Here is a 27,455-nt window from a genome sequence, read left to right on the forward strand (position 1 = left end):
ATTATTGAATATAAATGTTGTTGTCGAATATTAAGTGTGGGAAAGTCGCAATAGAGTTTATAAATCGAAAGCCAACAGTTAATTGGGAAAACTCGAACTGGAAAGAGATAGTAAATGACAACGTAATAACCGAACTGAAAAATGCTGAATCGGGTTAATAATGAAAACGAATTATTTCAAATGTAGCTGTTCCTACTCATAAATACAGTCAATAAATACTTTTGATAGTTTGGAAAATATACGAGTAATTAAGGTATTCCTTTCTATTTTTACCCATTCGTCTCTTGTTGCAAAGTAGTAAACCACGACCTCAAAAAATTCCTGGTCTTCAAATAAACTCTGAGGGATAAGTATGTTTTAAAAATAAACCTTTGAATCAAGGAAATATGGTTGTTTCGAAATACTTTTATTAATTTATAAACTGATATTAAAAGTTTAAACTGAATAACTCACTAGCTTATGTAGGTATGTAGTCACATCTTTTTAAAACCTTCTAAAATCCCGCTACTATTATTTTAAATATAGAATATAGTATACAAATATTAGTCGGAAATTCTGGTTATGTCGACTATTTTTGTCATACAGACTATACCTCCAAAACTAACGACAGTGACGTCACTGCTTGTTGCTTGTTGTAGATAGCAGTGTAAAAAAATTGTAAAATAGCTACGAGATAAAATATCAGAGTGCTCATGCCGTAGATTTCAGCCCTCCCATTGTGAAGCTAAAGGAAACATAACCCGCCATTTTGTACGTTGGCAGAAAGTCGTTGCTACACAGCCTACTATCAACAAATGGGAAAATTTAAATCAAGTTTTCTTAAAATGCCGATATCATGTGCTGCATATAATTGCACGAACAGTTTTAAAATAAGTTCTGAAATTATATTTCAAAGAGTGAATTCAAACCAAATTTTAGGTACAATAATAAAATACTGACTGTTATTCAAGATTTTAGTTTTCATTCCGTTTATAGCATGAGTTCCCAACCTATGGGTCGCGATCCAGAAGGGGGTCGCGACGGACTTTCTGTGGGGTCGCCAACTTATACAGTTAACTAAAAATGTTCATTATAATGCAATTTTTACTTTTAATGGTGTCTTGAAGTTTGAATAATTTCATATATTTTTTAAAAATTAAATTTAGTGACAGTCTATGAATGTTTTCTTAATCGGGTCAATATGATAATTAAAAATTATCTACTTTATATTATTAGGCCTACCTTTTCAATCTTTAATAATCAAAATAATTATTTTATGTTTTAAATAAAAATAATATGGTTTTTGTTTAATTCCTGTCTTTAAATATACTATAATCTGTCCAGACAGGCTATTATATGATAGGAGAACCATTATGGATCACCAAGTTTGACTATTATTTCGACCAACTCCAACTTTTTCCATAAAATAACTAAGCTATCACGTAGCTAGATCAAAATTGGGGGTAATCAAAAATTGGTGGGCCATAATAAGCCTCATATCTTATATAAAATTCATTTTATGCCGAATTTATATTACATGTCATTGCAGGACTAAACATTGAATAGAATGTAGTAAGACAAAAATTCAATGAATATATTGTTTAATATTATATATTCCTGGTAATCAAGACAGGTCTGTCATAAACGTTAACAGAATATACTCGTAGAATATAGTTTTCGAATTTAAAGTATTTAGTATAACATGCATTTAAGATATTAAAATAGCATTTTTAAATTTATGTTCCAATAATAAAAATCTAGAAATATTAATGAGACTCGCAATTTTTATTATAATTTATAAATCACTTATTAATTATAATAATAAAATGAAACGATATAATATGCAAGTACTGTACATTTAAAGAAATAAATTTTTTCCAATTTTTAATTTTAATTTTGTAACAATCACATTGTATTATATAATATTATGTAAAAAGATAAAAGATATAAGTGTAAAAACTATATATTTTTTTATTTAAAATATTCTTAAAATATTAACAAAATATACATTAATTATTTTGATAAATATTTAATCATTTTTAAGATATTTTTTTATTACACTCTGGGTACTAAGAAGGCAACAGAGATATTAACATTATGATTGATCTATATTTTGATATTATGGAATATAGACTATAAGCTGTATTTTAAAATATAACTATGTTATTTTTTTTAGAATTCTTGTAATTGACTGACTGATTGATCAGTTAACGTGAGATACCACCACACCATTCGGTCGGCCTCAATTACATCCATTATGAATGGTTCAGCCATTCATAATGGATGTAATGATTTTTATCATAAAATTATTTAATGATAAAAAATAAATACACAGTGTTTTTATCGACTGCAGAATATTTTAACAACATAGTCTTCAATTTCATCCAAAATTGGTTCAAAATATTATTTTTAGCTCTGAAATTTCATCAAATATAGCTTTTATCATGATAACGTTGTTACTTTGGCGATTCTAAACTAACAATAGAGCATGAAATTGAGAATAATATTCCTAACGCGAATTGCGGTTAGATATCCATCTTCGTTAGGAAATATTGTTCTCGAGTTGAGATAAATAGCAAACACCGAAGGAAAAATCATCAATTATCTCAGAAGTGTTTTGTATTACATTTATATTATGTTAAATCGAATTTTATAACTTTTCTTCGATAATTTAATACTTGTAGCATCATTTTTTCTAACGTAACTGAATTATTGTTTGTATTTATACTTAATTTTATCCTTTTTAGACATTTTTTATGAAAACATAAAAAACTGCATTATCTAAAAATTAAGAATTTTATATTTTGATTTATTTTTTTCTGAAAATGCATCATAAAAGAACTTGAATTATATAGGTCTTTCCTATGAACTGGATTGTTCACAATAATTAATGTTTTTTAAATTTAATAGCAAAATTGTCATCACTTTTAATAGGAAGATTACATATATGCAATTCTAATTATGTGACTTAAGTAAAGATTCATGCAATAAATATTATAAGATTTAATGCTTATCAAGGATGTAAAAAATAAATTTTAATATAAAAATGAATAAATAAATAACATGTGCTTTTATTTAAAGTTTTATATGAGGCAGTCTAATTATAATAAAGTTGTAAGAACCAAAAATTCTGTTGAATACTTGTACTGTGTGTTTGTATGTGTGTGTGTTGGCGTCTATTTCGTCTAATATCTCAGGATAGGGTATAGATTAAGAAGCGAAATTTGGTATGGTAACTTGTATATAAGAAGTATTGACTCTATTAAATTTTGAAGTAAGGAACTCAAGGAGGTGGGGAGATAGAGAAGATCATGTTTTATATCTCGAGTGGAGTCGGACTTAATAAAACATTTACTCGTTATTGGCAATTACAATATTCTTAAAAATTCGTCTCTACTCTAACAATTAAGCCAAAAATGGCCTATTTCATTTAATTTTTGCCTTCTTATAATAATTAATAATACAAAAGTTATTTTTTAATAATACAGTAGAACCTCCATTATCCGGACCTCCATTATCCGGATTTTCGATTATCCGGATTGTTCAAAATAAACAAAAATTTTACGAATTTGCTGATTTGCACTTGGCGAATTACCACACTGTTTATGTACGTGATGGAATGCATAACTTTTTTTTGTTTCAACAACGTCTCACTCAGCACAGTAGTCGTAAACTCTTAAATATATTTTACGTAGTAATAAAAATATAACTTGACATACGTATTTATAAATAATTTATATTCAAATTACATCATTTCTTCGACCTAGGGCGGCGTAAGGCATGGACGACCTGGGCTACCGCCTATGCCTCGCGGTCCGAAGGGCCTCGTGCCTCGAAGTGTTATGCATTACTTAAAAGCCGTGAACGCGACGAAAAAATTTTATTCGTCATAAAACGATAAATAGTTTGTCAAATTTTTATTCATAAAAATGCAGTTTTAACTGCTTTTTATTTTATGAAATCCGTCTTCTCGCGCCACCAGAGGGCCTTTTAAACAATAGGTAGTCTGTTACTGTTGGTCAGTAGTAGTCCAAATTCAATACAAACGTTTGTTTCTTGAAAATTTGATCACGATTTAAATACAGTATTTACTTTTAATATTACCGATATGTCATCGAAAAGAAAACGTGTTGTATTATCATTAAAAGAAAAATTAAAGTATCTGTTTCGATTATCCGGATTTTTCCTTATCCGGACTACCTTCGGCCCCAATTAATCCGGATAATCGAGGTTCTACTGTATATCGTAACAGACAGCGCAACACAGTTTTAACTTTCAGCTAGTGTCATATTGTTTTTTAAATTTAAATATTTTTTAAATGAAGATTTTTATCATAATTCAACAAAATTACTCCTTTTTTTAAGCTTTTATTATTACTGAAATTTTATATCCCAGTATAATAGAAAATTATCGGACTTCCTTCCTGGTTCCCTCACCTGTTCGAGCGTCGGAAAAGTCGAACAAGAGTACTTGCCAACTTTTAAGATTACACCTTCCGTTGAAAAAATGTCTATTTTAACATTTAATCTGAAACAATGAATTTTTATGTAGATTATTCCATCTGATTTTAGCATGGATTTTTATTTAATGTACTGTACGTAATTATATTTTGAAATTATACTTACAATACACATATTAGATCTAACAGAAAAAAGATACATAGTGAATGTAAAATTTAGTTATCCTTTAACACCCTTTCTAGCCCTGATCCGGTAGGTGTTGCTCATTTAATAGTTGCTTGATTCGGAAAAGTTACAATAAGGTCTACGCCTTATGAACATTTTTTCTGGACTCGCCTAACACAATCTATCCGAACGATTATGGTAGAGATTTTAATTTTAAAATTTCGATTATTTGTAATATTTTTAATAGTTTGTGTCAAAAATGTCCCAATCTGCCTATATACAGTTTAGAACAAGCACATTCCTATATCCCTTAACTGGTTTTATAAATTTTACAATCATAACTGGTTTTGTGGTGGCTGCGCAGCCCCCAAGCAAAATTTGCCTCTAGAGAGCAATTTTGAACAACGTGACAGTTTGAAAGTGCATAAATGCTAAATGGAACTCTTGTTTAGTATAATCAACTGTTATATATTCATATAATTTTTTTTACTTAATTATTATAAGATATCACAAAATTGTTACAACGTTTGGTGTTTGCTTTTTTTAACAATACAAAAATCTACCCTATTGTAAGGCTTTAACAAAAATTTTTTTTTCTTATTCTTAAGAAACTAGTCTTTCAAAATAGTAACTCTTATAGCCTCTAACTATCATTTGTTAAAAAACCACAGGTAATAAAATCACTTCTACATTTAAGACTCGGGAACATTTTAACGAATTACATAGTTCAGTCTTCACAGTTATCACATAGTATTTTTGTGGTACTATGCACTTTACAAACAAATTTCAAACAACTGTTGCACTTAGTAGCATATTTTCCATTTTTTTAGCACAAAATGACAACATACTTATTTTAGGAGTTTTTGGCTTGATCTAGTAATTTGTATAATATTATAATCTATTAGCAGTTCAAATGATGCTTTGGTAGTCATTTTGAATTTTTGATGCAAGTTTGCGATATCTTTGCAAAATAATTGTAAAAATAAAAAAAAAAAAAAAAAAACATAAAAATACATATTCACAAAAAGCCAACGTAACTGGTATCGTAGGGGCCGCGCAGCCCCCAGAAGGTACGTAGCTCCATCCTGGTAAGTGCTAAAACGCCGAACGTTTGACACCCCAAGCGAGGCACGACGTAATGAGATTACATAAAATGGCAGCTGCGCCCAATGCTTAGATTTCTAGAAATTCGTATAAATATGGCGCGTGGGGGCCGCGCGACCCCCATAAAACCAGTTAAGAGATATTTATATACAGTAGAGCGTCGTTTATCCGAAGGTCGGTTATCCGAAGGAATGAATTCCAGTCGACAAATTTAAATTTTCGCCAGTGCTGTGGCGCTGTAATCTTTGGCTATGTCTTCGGCTACTCAAATATTTTACGTTTTTGATACTAAATTAACTTCTGAAGTATAATTTTTTATTTTGTTTTTATATTTTTCAATATACCTGTATTTATTTTGTTTGTACAAAATAAAAAAAATAATTTTTAACGATACAATAATCAATATCAAAAGCGTTCAGCAACTAAATAAAGAGAAACAAAACNCGACGAAAATTCAACGCGAAGCGACACGCAACGGAGAAAAATTTCAACACGGGATAAATTAATATATTTTTTCGTACATAATTGGTTATCCGAAAAATAAGTTATCCGAACAACCTTAGTCCCCAATTGATTCGAATAAACGACACTCTACTGTATTGATATACACAGCGATTTGATATTCGAATTTTTCTCAAATATTATAAGTTTATTTATAAATTATTGTTTCGCCGTTTTGATTTTCAGCAAGTCCTCACTTGACGTCATCCATAGGTTCTTGGAAACTGAGAAAATAATTTAATAATTTTACATAGGCCAAATGATATATCCTAAACAATATATAATTCGGTTAATATTATTCAAACCCCCTCGTGTTTGCAACCTTCAGCTTTTATTTTCCATTTAATAGAATCAATTTTACCGTTTATAAAGAAAATTTAATAATACTAATTGTAAATTATTACAAATGTACTTTCCTCGACGACATTATAGCGAATCGCGGTTAAGTGAGAACTGTACTAAAATAGATAGGAAAGAATTTTTTTTTAATTTAAACTGTAAACAGATTTAAAATTTGACGATTTATTTGAATTTTATCTGGTGCTTTTCGAATAAAATATTTCAATTTTATTCGAAAAACACCAGATAAAATGCGCATGCTAACAATTACACAGTCATAATAGAAATATACTGTAATTTTGTTTTTTTAAATGAACGGCATTGTAATTGTTTAGATTAATACTGCAATAGATTTTCTAGTGTTTTAGTGCCGAATGATTGCATTCTCTTGGAAAATGGAATTTTAAAATTGTTCGTTAGGTAAAATAACTCTAGACGATTATATTTTATATATAATCCTCCAGAGTTATTTTTGCCTATGCAATCATTACGAGTATAAAATTGCATTCCGTTAATTGGAAGGCCATTAAGAAGGAACTGACCAGAAAAATATGTTGTGCGCATTGTTTGTATTAAGGTCATTGTTATTATGGTATCGTTAAAGATAAAACTCATGAAGATAAGCACTTTTAATGATTTTCATTAAGAAATAGATATTCGAATTAAAACAACTGATAATACTTATAAGTATATTTTAAAAAATTGCATTAAATCGAATATTATAAGAAAAATATACCTAATGTAAAACCAGAAGATTTCTTACAAAGACAGAAAGATCAATGCTTTGTATTGTATGAAATTTCATCAAAATTTCAGTATGTACTAAATTTATGTTTAAAGTTTATGAAGTAAAGAAAATGTGTCTTCAGTTTCTACAATAAATATGTAGTGTATGTAGTATAAATATGATTTCATTGTGGACATAAGTAAAGAATATCCTCAAAATCTTTTATATCAACATGAAGTTTTACTATAATTTGAAGCTTATTTCATCTGTTGTCGATTATCTGAAAATTGTTTAACAGATACACCTAACAACAAATTGCCCCGTACGCTGTAAAATTTATGCAGATAAAATCCCTATTTTCCAGAAGATATGGATGAATCAAAATTTAGACATTATTATATTAACTACGTTTTTGAATTTCGATTTTACTGAAATAAACTTCAAATTTAATATTAATTGTTTCATATTTTCTAAAGATACTTATTAACTTTATTCATTTTCAAATTAAAATTTAGCAGAACTTTGAAAAACAATGCCGAACTCAATGTTTTAAATAGAGCAAGTTCGCCTAGTACAGGACACCTAAAGTTTTTTCGAAATTGGACAAAGGCGATGGACAAATCATCAATAAAAGTAATACTGCCATATTATAGTTAAACATGCATTTCAATAGTAGAATGAACAAAAATAAAAAAATTTAACAGAATGGAGTTTTAAAATTTTAAATTCAGACGCAGTAAAAACGTTTTTTAGTATTGTATATTAGACATATATTAGAAGTTACTTGTGTGAGAAATATTCAAATGAATAGCAAGAAATTTAAATGAAAATTTTTTAAAACAGCAGTGTATATTTTTTATGCCAATAAAAAAATTTTAAGATTATTTTTCAAAAATAAAGAAAATACGATAAAGTAACAAGATACCATAATCCTAAGACACAAAAAAACCTACTTGCATTGGTCGCATGTATAAAAGTCTATATTTTTTTTATCTGGACATTAAATATGAGCCTAAAATTTAATCATTGCGTAAACTGCACGATAAAGATATCGTGACTCTATTTCAGAGTCAAAATTCGGTATTTTTCTATTTATCTTTCTCTTCTTTGCATACATACATGTGAAAGAAAAGGCTGTACTCAAAGGTGTAGCCTTAAACGATAAGAAAGATGGATGAAGGAAGGAAGGAGAGTGATTTGAGGAAAAGTTAGGAAGGTGGGATTATTGGAGATTTGAAAGTGGAAAAAGGAGGACATGAGTCGAAAGGGGGATTGTTGGATAAGACAAGGAAATACAATGGTATACGCGTGCAGAACAATTTGTATTTACAGGAAAGGAGAAGGCTCATAGCGTAATACCTTGAGGAGTTGGACAGATGAGGCCAGAGGCCACCTTGAAAAAAAAGGCGATGGGACTGAGAAGAAGCTGTAAGGAGTCCCTTTTGGGGGAGGGGTCACTGTTAACTCAGAAGATGAGCTGTCCATTAGATGCCACTTGGGCTGGTAGTGTTATAGTGAGTTAGTTTCAGGTATTCCACGAAAGTCTTGAATTCTTGATAGATTATCCGGTTCTCTACAAAGGTGTATAGTTCGCAGGGTCAAGGATACCGACATCCCACAATAGTCCTACGAAGGTGTGCACGGTGGCGTGAGTGAACCGGGCAGATGAAGATTAGGTGCATTGGATCTTCGTTCTCGTTAGTATCACAGTGACACAAACTATTCCCCTTCTTCAAGAACCTATAGAGGTAGGGCTCTGAAGTTGCCGTGTGCTGTTAGAATTTGGGTCATGACGTGATTGGTAATAAAATGATGGTTGCTGATCCTACGAGAGATGCTGGGGAAAAAGTTGTGAGTCATCCCACTCCTTCTGTCGACAAGACGTTAGAATTGAGTCCAGTTTACCCTGAACCCAGGAACTCCTCGATCCTAGGGAGATTGAGGAGTAGCTACACACCGTAGATAATCTTTTCTTTGCAGTCGTCTAATTCCCTGATGTGCTTTAATTTTGTGAACTTTTTCTTCTAATTTTTCCTCATATAGAGCTGAGGTTAGAATTTCGCTCTTTGTAATCCTTATTCTCATTGCTGATCTTTTACTTGTTTCATCTAAGACTAGGAAGATCTGTTAACTTTTTTCTGGAAATAACTTGAAGTTGACATCATATGTCTAGAAAGGAAAGATGAAACCCACTTATGTAGATTTTTCTTAATAAAATGGGTCAGGTACCGGGTGAATCTGTATTGGACATGTTATGATATATATTCTCAGTCCGTAATAACACTTTCTTTACTTTCCTACTTTTTATCATATTGGTGTACTTCACGTAATAAGAAATTATTAGTAGATATACGTATCTGTCATCAAAAGGATATGGATACATAATTTTCTTCTGTACTGGGAAGCGTCCGGTACTGAGCAAACTTACCTTATAAATAAATAATAAAATGAATAAATATATATTGTAGAAATTCGTTTTTATTTAGGTTATATCATAGAATGGAATAAAATTTCTAATATTAAACAATAATAACAATGCTTTGGCACTTAAAGTAAATATGTCGGTTTAGTTTTCTAATTAAGGAATTCTGTTATTAATAGATTTATTATATTTCAAATTATTTAATAAGTAAACATCAGAAATACATCATCTTTTTTATTTATATTATCAATAATTAAAATCAAGTCTATAGCCTATGTACCGAAAAATTTGTTTCAAACAAAAGAAATTTATTTGTCGGTTTAAAATTCTGTTTTGTCAAAATTCATGCATTAGAAACATTAGTGATTAGTGAAATGCTATTTTCATTCAAGTTTCAATTTTGTATCTTATAATCAATTAAATAGCTACTCAGGTTCTATTGAAGGTCTCAGAGCCGTTGACAAATTTATTACAGGATAGCGCCTATATAAATTCGATTGATATCATTACAAAAAATTAAGAGAGGAAAAAAATATTACTTTATGACATCAATTACGTCAAATAAAATAAAATCCCGAGTAAAAGAAACTCATTATATATATATATTTTGTTAGCTAAAATAGACCTATTTGTGAAACATAAATAAGAATTTATTTTATTAAATTAATAAATTTTTAACTTAAATCAGTTTCTGGAGAGAAGAATAAATGACTATTTTGATAGAAATTATAGTTAAAATTTTATACTTTTTAAAATAGATTAGGAAAAAGCAATCTATGTGTATTATACTGTATGTTGGACAGTTTTGTAATATTATGAAATTTCTTTTTTGTTTGTTCATTGATTCTTTTTAAATGAATTGCAGAAGTTCTGCTTAATTCGATTGATGAAACCACATCTGAATATGAAGAAATATTTTACGGTATATTTATTTCAATTAAAATGTTTTAAAAACCATTTTCAAAGTTTTATTTTCATAGATAGAATAAATATTATTTAACCATTTTTATCTATATTCTAAACTTTTTCACTACGATTTTTATTTCTTTTTATAATACAAAATTTATGTTGTGCGCATTTCATACAAAATTTTGATATGAAAGACTAAGACAATGATTTCCATCTTACTTTTATTTGTAAAATCCTTGGCAATTGTATTTTAATGATCTTTACGATCATTCAGTCCAACTCGTTCTCAATAAAAGAGAAAGAAAAAAAAAAAAAAATATATAGTAAAATAACTTCAATTGAAAGAATGTTAAGTTAAAGATGCCAATGAAACAAATAACTTCTCAATTTAAGTTCATTGTCACCATAAACACTGAAACTCCTGTTTAAGAATAAAATTTAATAATTATAAAATTTAAATTTACATCTTTTCGTATTTTCAACATTTTATTGAATTTATTGAAACTTTATAGACTAAGAAAGGCTGACATCTCAACCAATCACTGTAAAGAACCCGAAATTGAATCCTGTTAATCGATAATCGAAAAAACATCATGAATTTTTGAGATGTTTTACCCCGCATTTTTGTCGGGAATTCTTTTTGTAACACCCGGGTGTCCCCTTCGCAATGGTCTTTCTTTATTCCCGGGTTCGGCCAGGCTTACAACCTGGCCTAACCCGAGTATAAAGAAAGGCTCTGCAAGTGCCCTCGGGGCAGAAAGAGTTTTTAAAAGGAACTAATTAATTATAAAATATAATTAAGAATATTTAAAAACTGAAATTTTGAAAATGTTAGTATTTTTAAATTATGATGAATTAAATACATCTAAAATTGTTTTATTATATAATAAACTGTTTATTTTAGTATGCATTTTATTTAGTTAAATATATCCTTAACGTTTACAATTGTTTAAGGAATATGTCTGTAGATATATAAATTAATTATAATTAAATATATTTAAAATAAAATTCTTAAAATATGTCTGTTTTAATAAGCGTATACATGTATATATTTAATTATAATTAAGTAAGTTAGTATAGTTTGATTCTCCTTGCAATCTCATAAACTTAGATGCAGATTTCTTACTTTAAAAAATTTGAAATAAAAGTGCTTCCATTTAACCACTTTCACTGTAGTTGATAAGCTTTATCAGCAAAGTTCTTTATTTATTATTGTTTTGAACTGTAATTGCCAAATGCTATAGTATTTAGTAATTTATTTAAGATTAAAAAACTTCTTTTTTTTGGATATTTTATGATTTCATCTTAGTTGCCAATACCAGTACTTCTTATTGAGGTTTTTTAGTCTTTCATTTTGTTAGCTTATCTCCTTCATACTTTTTTTTATGTGATATAGCAATAACGTCGCTTTAAATTTAATAAATATTTATTTTTTAGACAACATTAAAAAAACATAATGGGCAAAAATATATAATTGTAATAATTTATTATGAAAATAATTTTATATAGTATTTTTTAAAATGTCAAAGTTATATGAAGAATATTTCCCAGCTTTTCCATTTTCATAAATTTCATAATAGGAAATTCAATGTGAAATATTAATCAACTACGGATACAAATAAATAATTTAAAAGTATTATACCTTTTACAGACAAAGCGCGATTAACTATTAATATAACCAATATTTTTAGTTAAATGCAGTAATTAAATTCCAGAAACGTAATTAAACCTTTAAACTAATTTTTACATAACATATATATTATGCAAAATCAGTTTGAAGGTTTAATTACGTTATACAGGTAACCCCCGTATAACACGGCACTTCTATAGCACGGATTCACTCTGACACGGTTCGAGAATTGGGTAAAACCCTCGTACAACAGGAAATGTAATAAATTTTTATATACTTAAGTAATAACAGTTCACGAAAATAATAATTTTCATGAACTATTAGTACTTAACTATGTAAATTTTCTCTTCTCGCCTTCTGTCGATACACGTGGTCCTTCTCGAAACTTGTTTCAATGTTGCCAGATCGCGACGCTTCTGCTTCTGATGTTGCCGAATGTTTTTCCCTTATTCCATACTTGCTTTATTCTTCATAAGTGCTTAGCACCATATAAGGAAATTTATAAAGACCTTTTAACTAGAAGCAAGCAATCTAAAATTACATACATTTTGCAAAAGGTAAAGCATGGATCTGAAGATAATGCAGAAAAATGCTCAGAGGATAAGGATAACTTGCCAAAAAGAAAACGCTCTCGGTTAATTAATAGTGTTTTTAGTGATGACGAAGAAAACATTGTTTAATTTATATTAATATGTATCACTTAAAAAATTTTAATGAAGATATTTATCTTAATTATGAAAATATACTAGCATGATTTTTAATTTTTGGAACCTAACCCTCCTTTTTGTATTAGTTCTTTGTTTCGTGTAACACGGATTCGCATAACACGGCAAGTTTTTGGAACGTAACTACCGTGTTATACGGGGGTTACCTGTATATACAGGGTGATTTTTAACTCATGCAAAACTTTAAACTATAATTAATAACTTTTCAACTATATAAGATAAAAAGAAACTTCAAGTATATTATACGGAATTTATTGTCATTTAATGAATTAGGTTTTCAAAATGACTACCTTCGCTCGCAATAATAGTCTTTGACCGATTTTTGAAATATTCAATAATGGTAATAAAGGTCTTTCTTGGAATCACCACTATTTCTTTCTTTTATCGTGTCTATCAACCAATAGTTGTAGACGCATTGTGATATATTCTATCTTTAAGATAGCTCCATAAAAAGAAATCATATGGGTTTAAGTCGGGGCTATAAGGCAGCCACTCCGCGCCACCACCGGCATATTTTTTATAATCTAATCCGATTACACGCTTCTCAAACATGTTGTAAAAGCTTTTAAATACTTACTTTGTACAATGGGGTCTTGCACCATTTTGCATAAACCAAGCACGATGATATTTATGCCCAACAAGCATTTTGGGATAAAACTTTTCCGAGAATTCAACATATGCAGCAGAGGTAACGTTCTTTTCGAAGAAGAATGGTCCAATAAAGATCCATTTACACACAACAGTGACGTGCCGGCACAGTGCAGTGAATTTTTGCCTGTGGGAAATCGTTGACCTAGTTTTAAACCACCCTGTCCAGACTCGTCAGTCACAGTGCTGTGCAGTGGCAGTGGAATGACCGTACCCTGAAAGTACATTTGACGGGAACGATATTTTCACTGACGGTAAATTTTGTTTTCCAATAGATGACGAACATTTAATTGAAATGGAGTATCAACACCCGTGTTCTATTTGATTTATTTCATTCGAAATACATGGACATTGGGTACAAAATGAATATTTTCTCTGTTTTGTTTAATAAAATATGAAATGCATGTTGGGACATTCGAAAATATTCAAAAAATATAGATTCGTCATCTGAATTTTTTATAAAGAGTATGAAACTCCCACTCTGTTGATATTTTTTGTCCATGCTTGATGTACCCACTTGCAGCACTTTCTCGATCGCATTTCCTTTTCTTCTTCATCCAAACATATAGCTATCATAGCCAATTCATCCTCAAAAAAGTCCATGACCACTCACTGACAGCACGGTCACGTCACTGTGCCGTGCTCGACTTCACTGTCACCAAACGGTCACTGTGCCGGCACGTCACTGTTGTGTGTAAATGGACCCTAATTCCGCTAGCACCGATAGCACACCAAATGGAGAATTAAAATTTTGATAATAATTCTTTACTATAAACACACGTTGAGTTTTGCATTTTTTTGAATTTTATTTCTATCTCATTCAGTTGGAAAGTTATTAAAGTTTAAAGTTTTGCGTGAATTAAAAATCACCCTGTATATACAGTATAAATTCAGTTATATCAGTGTTTTAATGGAAAAAGTTCTTTAACTAGTTTTTAATGAAAAATCTATATCAATTACGCTTTTAGTATCAAAATTAAATTTAATATTTGTTAAGATATTGATGGATAGTCTAAAAACAGTAATTATATTTGTATTAAATAAGAAATAAGTCTATAAATCACGCCAACGGTATCTGATTGTAAGTGGCACATCGAATAAATTACGTAGGAGGTTTTTACTTTGTTTCCAATTATTTAGACATTACTTTATTTCTGCTTAAGGAATTACAAACCAATTCATATATAAAATGCTAAAGGAGAAACAATAACTACAAAAGTAATGTAGGCTTATACAATTTTCTTTGATAAAATAGACGTAATATACGAAAATTATGTAGTTTAAAAATATACTATAACAGTAACATGTAATAATGTTTTAACAGTTTTTGAAATAAAAAAAAAAAAACAATATGCAGAAACTTGTTGAAACTCATTACTACAATTCATCTCTTGTAGACAGACAACTGAATTAACGTTTTGGATTCAGTGTTCTTTTACTAAATTTTAACAGTAGTTCTGACGGCATCAATATCAATTGTATTTTTGTCGAAATAAATTACAAGATATCCAAAATTTAAGCAAAGTTAGGAATAATTTTAATAACCTTCTAAGAAATGCTTTTGGGTCAATATTTTAAAAATATTGATAAGTGTGAAGTATCATTGTGTATAATTTCATCAGAATAATCTTAGTTTAAAAGTCAGAATAGAAACATTTGTTTTAAATGAGTATTTTGGTATATTACAGTTGTGTGAGAGACAATCAGTACAGTAGAGCGTCGTTTATCCGAAGGCCCAGTTATCCGAAACGTCGGTTATCCGAAGGAACTCCAGTCGACAAATTTAAATTTTCGCCAGTGCTGTGGCGCTGTAATCTTTGGCTATGTCTTCGGCTACTCAAATATTTTACGTTTTTGATACTAAATTAACTTCTGAAGTATAATTTTTTATTGTTTTTATGTTTTTCAATATATTTATTTTGTTTGTACAAAATAAAAAAATAATTTTTAACGATACAATAGTCTTCGTTAGGCTTAACATCGACGAAAATTCAACGCGAAGCGACACGCAACGGAGAAAAATTTCAACACGGGATAAATTAATATATTTTTTCGTACATAATTGGTTATCCGAAAAATAAGTTATCCGAACAACCCCAGTCCCCAATTGATTCGGATAAACGACGCTCTACTGTATTTTGGAGTATTCTTCGTACAAATACAGATGTGCTATTTTGTATTTGTTCTTTAACTTATGCTAACTTTTTACGTAGATTAAAATAAAATTTTAAATAATTTAAATATTGTGGTATTACATAAAAATCAGGCTTAAAGTCTATAATTAAATAGTGCAGTTAATTTATATTTTATAATAAAATAACTTGGAATTTTAATGACCACATTAATAAAATATATTTAAATTTGTTCATGTTATGTAATGCATACTTTTATACAATAACTAATATCGAGATTAAGATTATTTTGTTACACAGTACATGAATTATTATACTTACTATATAATTTTCAATTTTATCCAAGAGTACTGTACAAGATTTTCAGATAGGCAAATGAATACAAGTACTAAATTCACACGACTTATAAACGCATGACGATAGATAAATTAATATTGCTTGACAATTCTAAGAATTCTCCGTTTCAATTTTTCACAAACAGAATACTCAATGTCTTGGTTTGAAATTTGAATCGCTTTGTTAAGAACATCGCATCGCTTCTTGTGCCTAAAGCAAAACAACTTTCACTTGTCAATATATGATGTAGATGTAATGATGTAAAGCGTATCTGTATATTATTCTTACTGATTCTTCGAAAAAAGGATTTCAGCAAAGTGAAAATATTAAATCTGTAGAAGTGAATGTAAGTTGTCAAATTAAAGTAGCTATCAAAGTTTTTAAAAATCGTAAATCTTAAACATACATTGGTTTTTTTTACTCTTCTTGCAGTTCTGCAAGAATAGATTTAAATGTTATCTACACTTGAATAGAAATGAACAATATTGTTTACTAGCTGAAAAATATTACAAATTTTTGATATTTTATAAATTAAAATATTCAATTATTGCAAAAAAAACATTTCAATTTTAGTACTGTGTATTACAAAACTTATTAACCATTCATTTTTGATAAAAATAAATAAATTTATCTTGCATGAGTTTTTTAATCATCTAATGAATTTAGTTATTGTATTACAATGGAAACATTTTAAGTGTAAAATGATATAGGTGATAATCTATTTAAATTATGCATATCGCCTGTCTTCTCTCTGACAACTCCTGTTTCTGTTTAATGTCAAATTAGGCATATTAGTGTCGGTAGTTTCTTCCGACAAAATCAGATTAATTTGACTAAATTCGTCCAGTCATTTATTTTAGTCGATAAATTAATATAGTATTTGCTTTTAAAGTATGATTTAATCGTATAAAATAGAGTATGTATATGTGATCTTATACGGAAAAATGTTTATATCTTATTTTTATAAATTTTCTATATGATTTTATAATAATTTTTAAAAACAATGTTTTGTAAATATCAAGTTGTTGATTGAAGTTCTAGAAACCCTCGTATATTAATCTTATAAGAATATAAAAACTAATATACGTTGTTAGAACTACATACTGTGTGTGTACATAAGCCTATATATGTTGATATTAATATAATATTTATATTGTAAGTGAACTGCATTTCCTTTCCTCTGAAATATTAACGTAACACTATTACTTAATATGCATATTTCAATTGAACTTACACGAGGTATCTTTCTCGTATACTTGAGGAGAGATAGGGATGCTAATTTAGCAAAATTATTATTTATAATAAACAGATTTAATAAAAATTATCTTATATTAAGTCTAACATCTGAAGTCTGATTAATCTTCTTATAAAACATTTACAGAATAATTATGTTTAAATCTAAAATGTTTTGCTTTAATAATCTAAAAAATTAGATTTACTTTTAAAAATTCGATTTAATTATATTTGCATATCCTTAAAGAATTAGATGTGCTATTTAAAGTCAGCATTAATTTAGTTTTTACTCTTTTTCTTTTTTCTTTCTTTTTTTTTAATAGTAGCCTAAGCCATTCTGGAAACTTTTTGATCATATCTTGTATTTCAGAGATAATAAAATAAAATTACACACACACACACAAACAAAAAAAAAAACACAAAATTGTACTCAAAATGAGACATCAAAAAGAAGACAGGAGGGCAATACAGTCAATAGAGAACTGTCCTTTCAAATAGAGAACCAGTATAATCCAAATACCTTTTAAGGTTTGTAATTCACACGAAATACTTATTTCTGTGCAGTAAAAATTAATATATACAAGTATCATGATGTAATTTTCTTAATAAAATAAAATTTAACTTCTTTACATCTACAATTTGTATCTGTCATCATTATAAAACAGCAATTCTTACGTGTAACAGGTTCTCTTTAATTTTTATGGAATTTGCATTAAGCAAAACTTTTATCCACCATTCAGCATAAATTATAATCTAATGTGAATCTTTTCCATTAAAGGGAAGCGTAATAAAGTGGATAACACAGTGTAAGTATGAGAATGTTTTAAAACCTTGATAGATTTTCAAATTGCTTTCTAGCCAGACGCTTCTTCATGGATCTAAAAAGATGAAAGTCGCTTGGAGCGAGGTGTGTACTGTGCGTTGGTCAAGTTCTCAACGCTGCTCTTGGTTACTTTTGTTCTGCCATTATCAACTCCTTAGGTAGCCTATACCAAATCCATGCCTGCTTACGTGACATGACATGTGACCTATACACATTAACAAGTTGTTGATGGATTGCAGATGATTGTGCCTTAAACACGCAAAAATCTTATCACACTTCGGATCTCAACGTTCAATCACGTTTCAATGTGCACCGCCATTTTGAACTTGTTATTAAACATCATAGCCTACCTGTTTTTTGGCGCATTGTAGTGACAAGGAAAAGAAACAGCTATCACAGCGGTTGATATAATTCTAATATATCCACCAAAGGATTAATTTCATGTATGTGCTAAGCTTTGTTACCTTACTTTACTTGAGTGAAATACGAAGACGTTTCATTAAGTATTAACGTTTGAATTTCTTTCCATTGCATACTTTTAAAATATTTTTCTCTCTGTTTGTTGTATTTCAGAAAAATTCAAATATTAATAAGCTAAAACTTCGACTTCATTTTTACCTTAAGTAGTAATATATTGGTTTGATCTAGGCAGAGTTATAAGTGAACTCAAGCATGCATGTATTCAGATCAGAGACAGATCTAGAATGAGTGGTAGGGACAATCCTAGATCCGTTCTAGATTTGAATTTACTGACATTCAGACCATATTCCATAGTAAATTAATTTATATGCATTCAAATATATAAGCTTACAGCTTGAGAAAACGACTGGTAAGTATTAAATGGTTTTATTGCGTATACTATGAAATGTGTACTGAATGATGAGTAATTCAAACCGGAAACCGATCTAGAATCTCCTATATACCAAATAATGAACTGTATTAGTGACTTTCATTAAAGTAAACTTCAATTTAATAATTGTATTAAAAATAATATTAATGACGAATTTTAATAACAAAATAACACCTGAATTAATCAAACGTTCTTTTTATGTAGTTCCATGTATGTTTTTAAAATTTCATTTTAATTTCATGTTTTTTATGATTATCTCTTTTAAAATGAAATTATAATTTCTGTACAGAATCAAATTATATAGTATTTACATATTTATTATCATTTTACGTAATTTACTGTTTCTCTCGTTCTCTGTATTTTAAGCATTATTTATTGCAATACAGTTAAGCTTTTATATATAAATAAAATATTATTAATATTCTATTCCTATGCTATAAGAACAACACTCCAAAATTGGTTTGTGTTTTTCCGAAAAAAAAAAAAAAATCGCTTCGTGTATGAAATCAATTAAAACAAATCATCTTGATTTAAAGTACAGTAATTTAAACGTTTGTAAAATCTATTTTGCATAAAATATTAGAGAAATTCGAAAGATACTCAAGTTAATACTAAACAATGCATTAATGGATGATGCGAAGATGACGATATTACAAAAATAATTGTTTTTTAAATAAGTTACTTGAATAGAATTTTGTTTTTATTATCCAAGCATTTTCGGCTTTATTTATTATTTAAAACAAAGTAGCAATCATGACCATTTAAACTGCACTTGCAAGTCCGTGACGTCGGGTCACGAAATATCATGTAGACCTGTAGTGGCACGTTTGTCGTATAATTTATGAAAAATATAATATAATGAGAAAAATAGCAAAATACGTGAAAGTAATCCGAATAGTAAATGTATTCTTCATTTCTCAGAATTTGTAAGAAGAAATGCTGTTAACATAGAATTAATTATATTGGATTATTTACTTACTTTGTCAAGACATTAAAGAATCATTTAATATAAGTTAGTATATTTCATTTCATTTGACATTAGTGAAATAAATTACATATAAAATTCAACTAATTATAATTTTTAATTAAAAGATTTAATTTTATTGAAAATAATAAAATGCATTTAAATATTATTTAAATATTTAAGATTATAATTGCAAATACAGTGGTGCCTCGAATAACGGACGCTGCGAACAACGACTTTCCGTTCGGCAGTTACGTGAGGCGAACAACAAACTTTCTGCGAACAGTGCGAATGATATTTTCACTCTTTTGCCGTTGCCAATGACAATCTGCTATTTTTATAATATATTAGTGTTATTAGAATATATTATTAGTATATCTGAAGTACAGAACTCCCGTTGGAATTCGGCTTGTTCCCTTTTTATTACGTACATCATCTCAGTGCAGGGTATTTACATTTATTCAAGCGTTGTGCAAATCACGGCTTCTAAAAAAACAGAAAGGTGATTTCAATTGAAACAATGTAATCATCAGAAGGAGTGAAAGTTGACAACAACTTCCTTGTCGAATGGGAGAGGTTCAGGAGTTTACCAACACTCATTATCCAAACAGAGCTGAGGCCACCAGGATCAATGATCTCTACAATTGCCCGTCATTTCTGACATTTAGTAGAAAGGAATAGAGGGCTATCCGTGATAAGCAACAGACTTTACCCTATTAGAAGTCGGAAAGAAGAGTTTAGGAAAGCAAGAAGAAAGAGCAAGAAGAAGAAGTAAAGGAGGATAGAAAAGTGTGAAGATAGAGCAACCAAGGCCCCCACGGGACCCGACGGGCGCCTGCATCGGGTCTTTTATTAACAAACAAACAAACCTATATACATAATGGGTAATAGTACCTTACAATACAATTTTGCCCGACAATTTAATTTTCCTTTAACAATATTTTAACAATAGCATAACAATTTGATTAACATTAGAATTTTTTATATTTACAATGTTTATCAGTAATTTGATACCACAACTTGTGGTTTTATGCAATGGATGTTAAACATATATACAATGATCAGTAGCTACAAGTTGACTAACGCGATATATAATTGATAATCTTTAACAAAATGTATACCACAAACAAGGCATATACAAAACAAATTGCTACTGGCAATCCACTCACCTTGAATGGATGATTTGCCTTAATTTGACAGATATATACATGTTATCGCCAGATCATAATATAAAATAGAGTATCTTATAAACTGTACATTGTATATGTTACCTCAAAAGACCAATTCAATTAACTATATTAGAAACCAATAACAGTTGATTAACCGTACAACCGATTTCAAACATGAGTTTTATCTACAATCTTTTAATACCTTGCTACCTGCCTGGACTTTCAATAATATACTTTGAGCGCAGATTACAGTAAAATCAATTTGTGTATAATTATTATACAAACTGTACAATCGCATCAGTGTCATTTTTACACCATATCACTTAAATATACATAAGTTGGTATTATTGTTACAATAACACCATTACAAAGTCCATTATTAGTCTTTTTAAGGCAGCCATAATCATCCATATTACCTTATAATTAATTATCTTATTCTAACAATTATTAAACAGATGAATGTACATGCTGTTCCCTTGTCGCTGCCTGGAAGGACCCCATGGATAATCACACAAAGAGCTTTTGCGTCAATTATAAGCACACCATATTATGAACAACTTTTGAACAGGTGAATCTTTTGGAATCCTCTCGGTCACTCGCNAAGATAATAATATAAGATAGAAAAAAATATTTTATACAGTTTCTTCTTTTAATTTTAAAATTTTTCATCTATGAGAGGACAAAGAAAGCAGTATTTCTGATAGCTATACATATATATTATATAATCTTTTAAAAGTAATTTTATTTTGTTGCGAAAATATTGAATCGTTTTTTATTTCGTTTGGTTATAAAACTAAATTTAAATTTACCAAATATAAATATGAATAAATGAAAGTATATTTATATAAGGGTTATTTAAGAGAAAGTATATTTAACTTCAGAATGATAAATAAAACGAATACTCGAAGAAATGGAAATGTCAATGAAAGATGTAGAAAAATAAACCAGAAAGTAACGTGTGTATGTTGGAAAAGATTCAACAACCTTATTAATTTATCGCATTCCATTTTTATAATTTTGAATGTGCATTTAATCAATTTTAAATAAGCCATTTAACATTAAATTATTTAAAATACAAAATAAATTAAACAATTGTTAAGTTCGATTTTTACAAATCATAACTATGATAATTTAATTCTTTATAAATTACAAAAAACTAAGTGAAAATTTATTTTAATACAGAAAAACTTTACAGAAAAAGTTCTGACTTCTTTCAAGTTAAATTGAATTAGCCCAATTCGAAATAATGATGTAAATTAGTATTGTCATTGAAATTTCTACATTATAATTCAAATATTATATCGTTATAATTAAATTGGTGGATAAAATATGCATTTGAATTTAATAAGGACGCAAACTTATTAACACTAGATTACTGTATTCATAGTTAAACAATATAAACAATAGATAATTGTCTGAACTAAACTGAGGCAATTTTAATTCTAAATTTGCTTTATATCTTTAATTTTGTTTGAATTATACAATTATTGTTTATTTTGAGCGAGTTAATACATTGCAAATATTTAGCTTATTTCACGATGATAGTGTGAAGATAAGATTATAATCAGATTCATTATTACTATAAATACAGTATTAATACATTCTATTTATGTATTGTGTAGTATTCTTAGCAGTTTTTTTACATTTATAGATAAGATTAAATTAAATTAATTACTCTGTTCCAAACTTTACGTAATATCAGGTCAAAGTTTGCTTTTATCTAAACGAGCAATTATTTATTGTGACATCGTCACATTGCTGGACTGCAATTTTTAACCATATTTTTAATTTATTTAATTTAAAAAATATGCTCTCCACCTCATATTGGTAGTGTCTTGTCCCAGTACATTATACTTTTCCTGTTAAATTGATGACCGGCACGACTCTATTGCTAACTCCTTTCTCGAAACTAAGGAAGGACAGACTGACAGTGGGAATTTATACATCCAATTAAGATTTTTTTTTCCATTTTCTGCTCTATGGGTATCTAAAAGATTCTTTCTTATCCATTCCATAATCGGGGCGACCAGGTGATATGGGACGGGGCTCGACAGATTCGGGGCAGATACCAATATTAACATTTTGATTATTATAAATTTCTCAAAATAAATCATTTATTAATTTTTTATTAATCTTAAAGATCTTTGAGTTAAGCCACTTTTATTATCGAAGTGAATAGACACAACGGAAATATTTTATAATCTGTTTATTACATTTCGACAAAATAAAATAAATACAGTAATTGCATTGAATGTAAGAAATAACAAATAAGATCTAATTATTGGTTACTTTCGATTAATGGATAAAATAACGATAAACTCCCTGAAAATGATTTGAATATTAATATATTCATTTGCATATATTATCTGGTCATGTAATAAAGACCGACACATCATTTATTCAGTTTTTACATTGTTTTTTATGCTTATTAACGATGCATGTTCGTGTTTAATATGACCTATGTTGCAGGAAAAGCGATTTTATAAAATTATTAATGTTTAATGATAAATGTTAGGAGCATTTAAAATATTTAATAAATTTACAAACAAATATGGGTGTTATATAAAATCACTGAAAATCTTTATATTTACTGTAATTATAAATGATAATATATTAATAATTTATATATAATAGTATAATTATAAAATTTTCATTTTATTTGATAAATTTGTATATATACAAATACTTATTTATATTATGTAAATATGTGCTATAATATAAATGTATAATAATGTTCTCATATACAATATTATTGTATATTTATGTTTAAAATAATATATTAACAGAGTTTAATTTAAATAATTTTGCTAATTGAATAAAATTTGTTTTGACAGTATTAGCACATTTCAGTTTTATTTGTTAATCTTAGTATCACGTATTTATTTCAGTTTATTAAATTTATAAACGTCTTATATGTATTTACTATTAATTTTAAATTATTATATTTTATTTCATATATATTTAAACTATTTTCTTTATTTATAGGCTAAATGAAGTCAATTAATAGAACGTCCCTCAATATTATGTTTCCTAATGTTGAAAACAGTTAAAATGTAAATAAAAGGTAAGGACTAAAATATGATTTTTATTTAATATTTAATGTAAATTTCTTTCCGAATGAACTTTTGCATAAAAAATTAAAAAATCTAAAAAAAATTAACGCAATTTATATTTGAACATATATCAATTTGAGACGTATATTGATTTATTAATTAGCTGAGTTATGGTGATATTCGTTCATTAATGATCGTAAATTTTTAATAAATTAAAATAAGTTATTATATAATCTAAAGAATATTTATAATTTTTAACGTGTTAAAATATCGATACTAAAAATTTTATTTAGCTATATATGCTCATTTTACTTTTAATAATTTTCAAATATTTTAAATGGAATCTATATATATTTAATATTTAAAAAAATTTTAATTCAAATTTTTGTATGTAGTTTTTTTTAATGTGTGTAAAACTATAGACTACGATTTTTGTCCGATGAGACTTGTTAATGTTGGAGTAACTTTTCTTTTTGGAATAATTCTATTAATTAATAGAAACGACTGTAATTAAGCCAACACATGCCCGACATCATATTTTATTCTATTTATAATATATTTACTGGATTTATGTTTTTAGTTTACTATAGAATATAATTAAAAAAAATGCACAGTTTACAAAATTCACAGGATTAAGTTTTAATATTATAATGAGGATAATTATTTTATTTAGAATAAAACTTATTCTAATTTTCAAAACCAAAACATTTTTATATCTTTGATTCCTCCCGTGTTTAAAACTTGGAAGTTAATTAATTAAATAACAACAAAATATTCAGTTTTTTCGTTTCAGTTTAATATCATATTAATTAAGCATTAATTTTAGATCGATCAAATCATTTTTTATTCGACCATTGAATTTACATGCTAAAGGTTAATATAAAATTTAGATTAATTCATTTATTGGGTAGATAACAGAGTAAGTCTTTATTAATCTAAGTGGATTCGATTATGAATATTTTATCGGTTTTATTTTTTGTATAGACTATTGCATTAATTAACTTTATAATAAGTTAATATAATTTTATATTTATTAAATTTAATTTAAGATAATTATAAAATTTGTAAAATTATGAAATATTAAAGCTATTCTATGTCATTAGTACATAGAGAAAGATTAGCTTTTATTAGTTGAAGTAAGAATGAAATAACTTGATGAACGATAATTAGAACTGAATTAAAATTGATAAGCACATAATATTAATTGTTTATGTAAAGTAGGTTAATTATGCAATTAATATTCCTTTTAATCATCAATAAAAACATAGTAATAAAGTTTGGCTTGAAATTTATAATAAATTATTTAAATAGATCTTTATACCCGTATACAGTATATTGTATAGATATTTTTTTGTGTGTGCTTATACATTTCTTAGAAAAAGGGTTCATAAAATTTACTATAATAATCGAAGAAAAAACTTAAGTTTTGAATGGTTGTTGATAAATAACTAATTATTCTCAATATTTCATTTAATAAATAATATTCACTGAGCTTAAATAATAATTAATATTTAGCTTTATTCTATATCAAAATTCAATTGTCGTCAACATTTTAAGCGATTTCTCTAATTAAATTAATAATTTTAGACCAGCATAAAGTCATAAAATGTTATTAAACAAATAAAATAAAATAAATAAAATATATAAGTTATAACACATTATTAAATAAATTCAGCTTTATTATACAATAAAAAATTTTAAATTTATTCTACTGCAAAATTTTGTATTTAAATTTAAGCCACTATGCGTAACAAAGAAATTTGATTTTCTTCATACTTAAATATTCATTCTCAAGTGATTAACAAGAATGTTATTGTGCAAGCAGAGCAATAAATGTTGGTATTCGAAGAATGAATGCATTCATCTAAATGTTCTTTTTTTTTTCTAGTCAACGGACTGGTTATTAACAAGTCCAATCACACGTTAATAATTAGAATGTAATAAAACTAAGTTGTAAACACATTCATTTTGATCATTTGAAATAAAATAAAAACTTTTAAGCATATACTAAATATATAATAAATTTTATTTAGACGAAAAAATATCATATAGATGTTTTAGTTTACGACAATTCTTAGAATCAGTGAAATAAAGATTTAAATTATAGGGAGTTTCTTGTACATGATATTTTAATTAATATTATCCTGTTTATATATATATTATAGTAAACTTCTAAGAAGTATATCTAGAGAATACTGAAAACAAAGCTTGCATTAAAAGGCAAATAATAATGTCGGAAAATGAGGCAGCTGTAGAAGACTGCCTCGATCTAAGTCTAATAGAAGAACAATTCTGCCAAAGAATTAAAGAAATTCGTGGTAAGTCTATTATATATACTTTTTTATTTTTATAACTTATATTAATAAATAATCTACTCTTAATTTAAAAAAATTTTTAATTTAAATTTATTTATATACATGTTTTTCAAAGATGAAGGAAATCTTAATAAGCTCGATTACACTTTTAATCGTTCAGAAAGTTTGAAGTTGTTTACATTCTTATAGTTTAGATCAGTTCCTTATACGGTGTATACGTATAATTGCGTGTTTAGTCTGTTTATAGAAGACGCCAGAGTAATGAATCATCAGCAGAATTAATTTTTTTAAAACAGTTTTATAATTTCATAGCTTTCTGAGATCGGTTATTATTTTTTAAAATATTCTCAATTATAAATGCGATAATATTTTTAAACTGAAAGAATAAAAAATTTAAAATATAATCTAATATATTACATCATTACTATAATACTATAAGGATATTACATATGGTATTATAATGCAATATAATACTAATGTAAACCCTACAATAGCTAAAATATATAGTGTATATAGTAAATTTGTAATATTTGTCTCTGGTAAATAAGCATTTTAACATACAAAATAAATATTGAAATAATAATGAAAATTTCGGATTCTAGACATAAATTATTGCAATTCATTAATAAGTTAGAATATATAAATGAGTTACAATAATGATAATTTGGTATTATTTAATTTAATATGTTATCGACGTATAGTCTTTATTAATTGTAATAGCAAATTTGTCCACCACAGTTCAATTAAATTCCCGGAATTAATTATTTATTACTATAATAAATAATTAATTCCTGAAGTAGATAAAAAAATTATCTGAATCGATTTGTGATGATGTATTGTTAAATGATGTGATGATGTTGAATAGTTTTATTATTTTGCGTAAAATATTTACTTCTCTATCTTTTATTTTTTCATTTAGATAGCTAATGAAACAAATTTATTTAAATATTAAAATTTGTTATTGGATCAAG

The 27,455-nt window shown here is 27.5% G+C and overlaps 1 protein-coding gene across 1 annotated transcript in view; it reads left to right on the forward strand.

Annotated features, from left to right (window-relative positions):
- The window catches only part of LOC111628643 (utrophin-like), a gene marked incomplete at its 3' end in the record, with an annotated part of 219,893 nt that overhangs the window by 3,941 nt on the left and 188,497 nt on the right, over positions 1-27,455 (forward strand). Inside the window, exons 2-3 of the mRNA XM_023372474.1 lie at positions 24,102-24,180; positions 26,335-26,487. Of these exons, the coding sequence (XP_023228242.1) occupies positions 26,400-26,487 (88 nt within the window). The remainder of the gene's footprint in view (positions 1-24,101; positions 24,181-26,334; positions 26,488-27,455) is intronic.

This window comes from Centruroides sculpturatus, unplaced genomic scaffold, assembly GCF_000671375.1.
Source record: "Centruroides sculpturatus isolate CEXI.00-Female unplaced genomic scaffold, Cexi_2.0 scaffold419, whole genome shotgun sequence".
In the NCBI taxonomy this organism is placed as follows: domain Eukaryota; kingdom Metazoa; phylum Arthropoda; class Arachnida; order Scorpiones; family Buthidae; genus Centruroides; species Centruroides sculpturatus.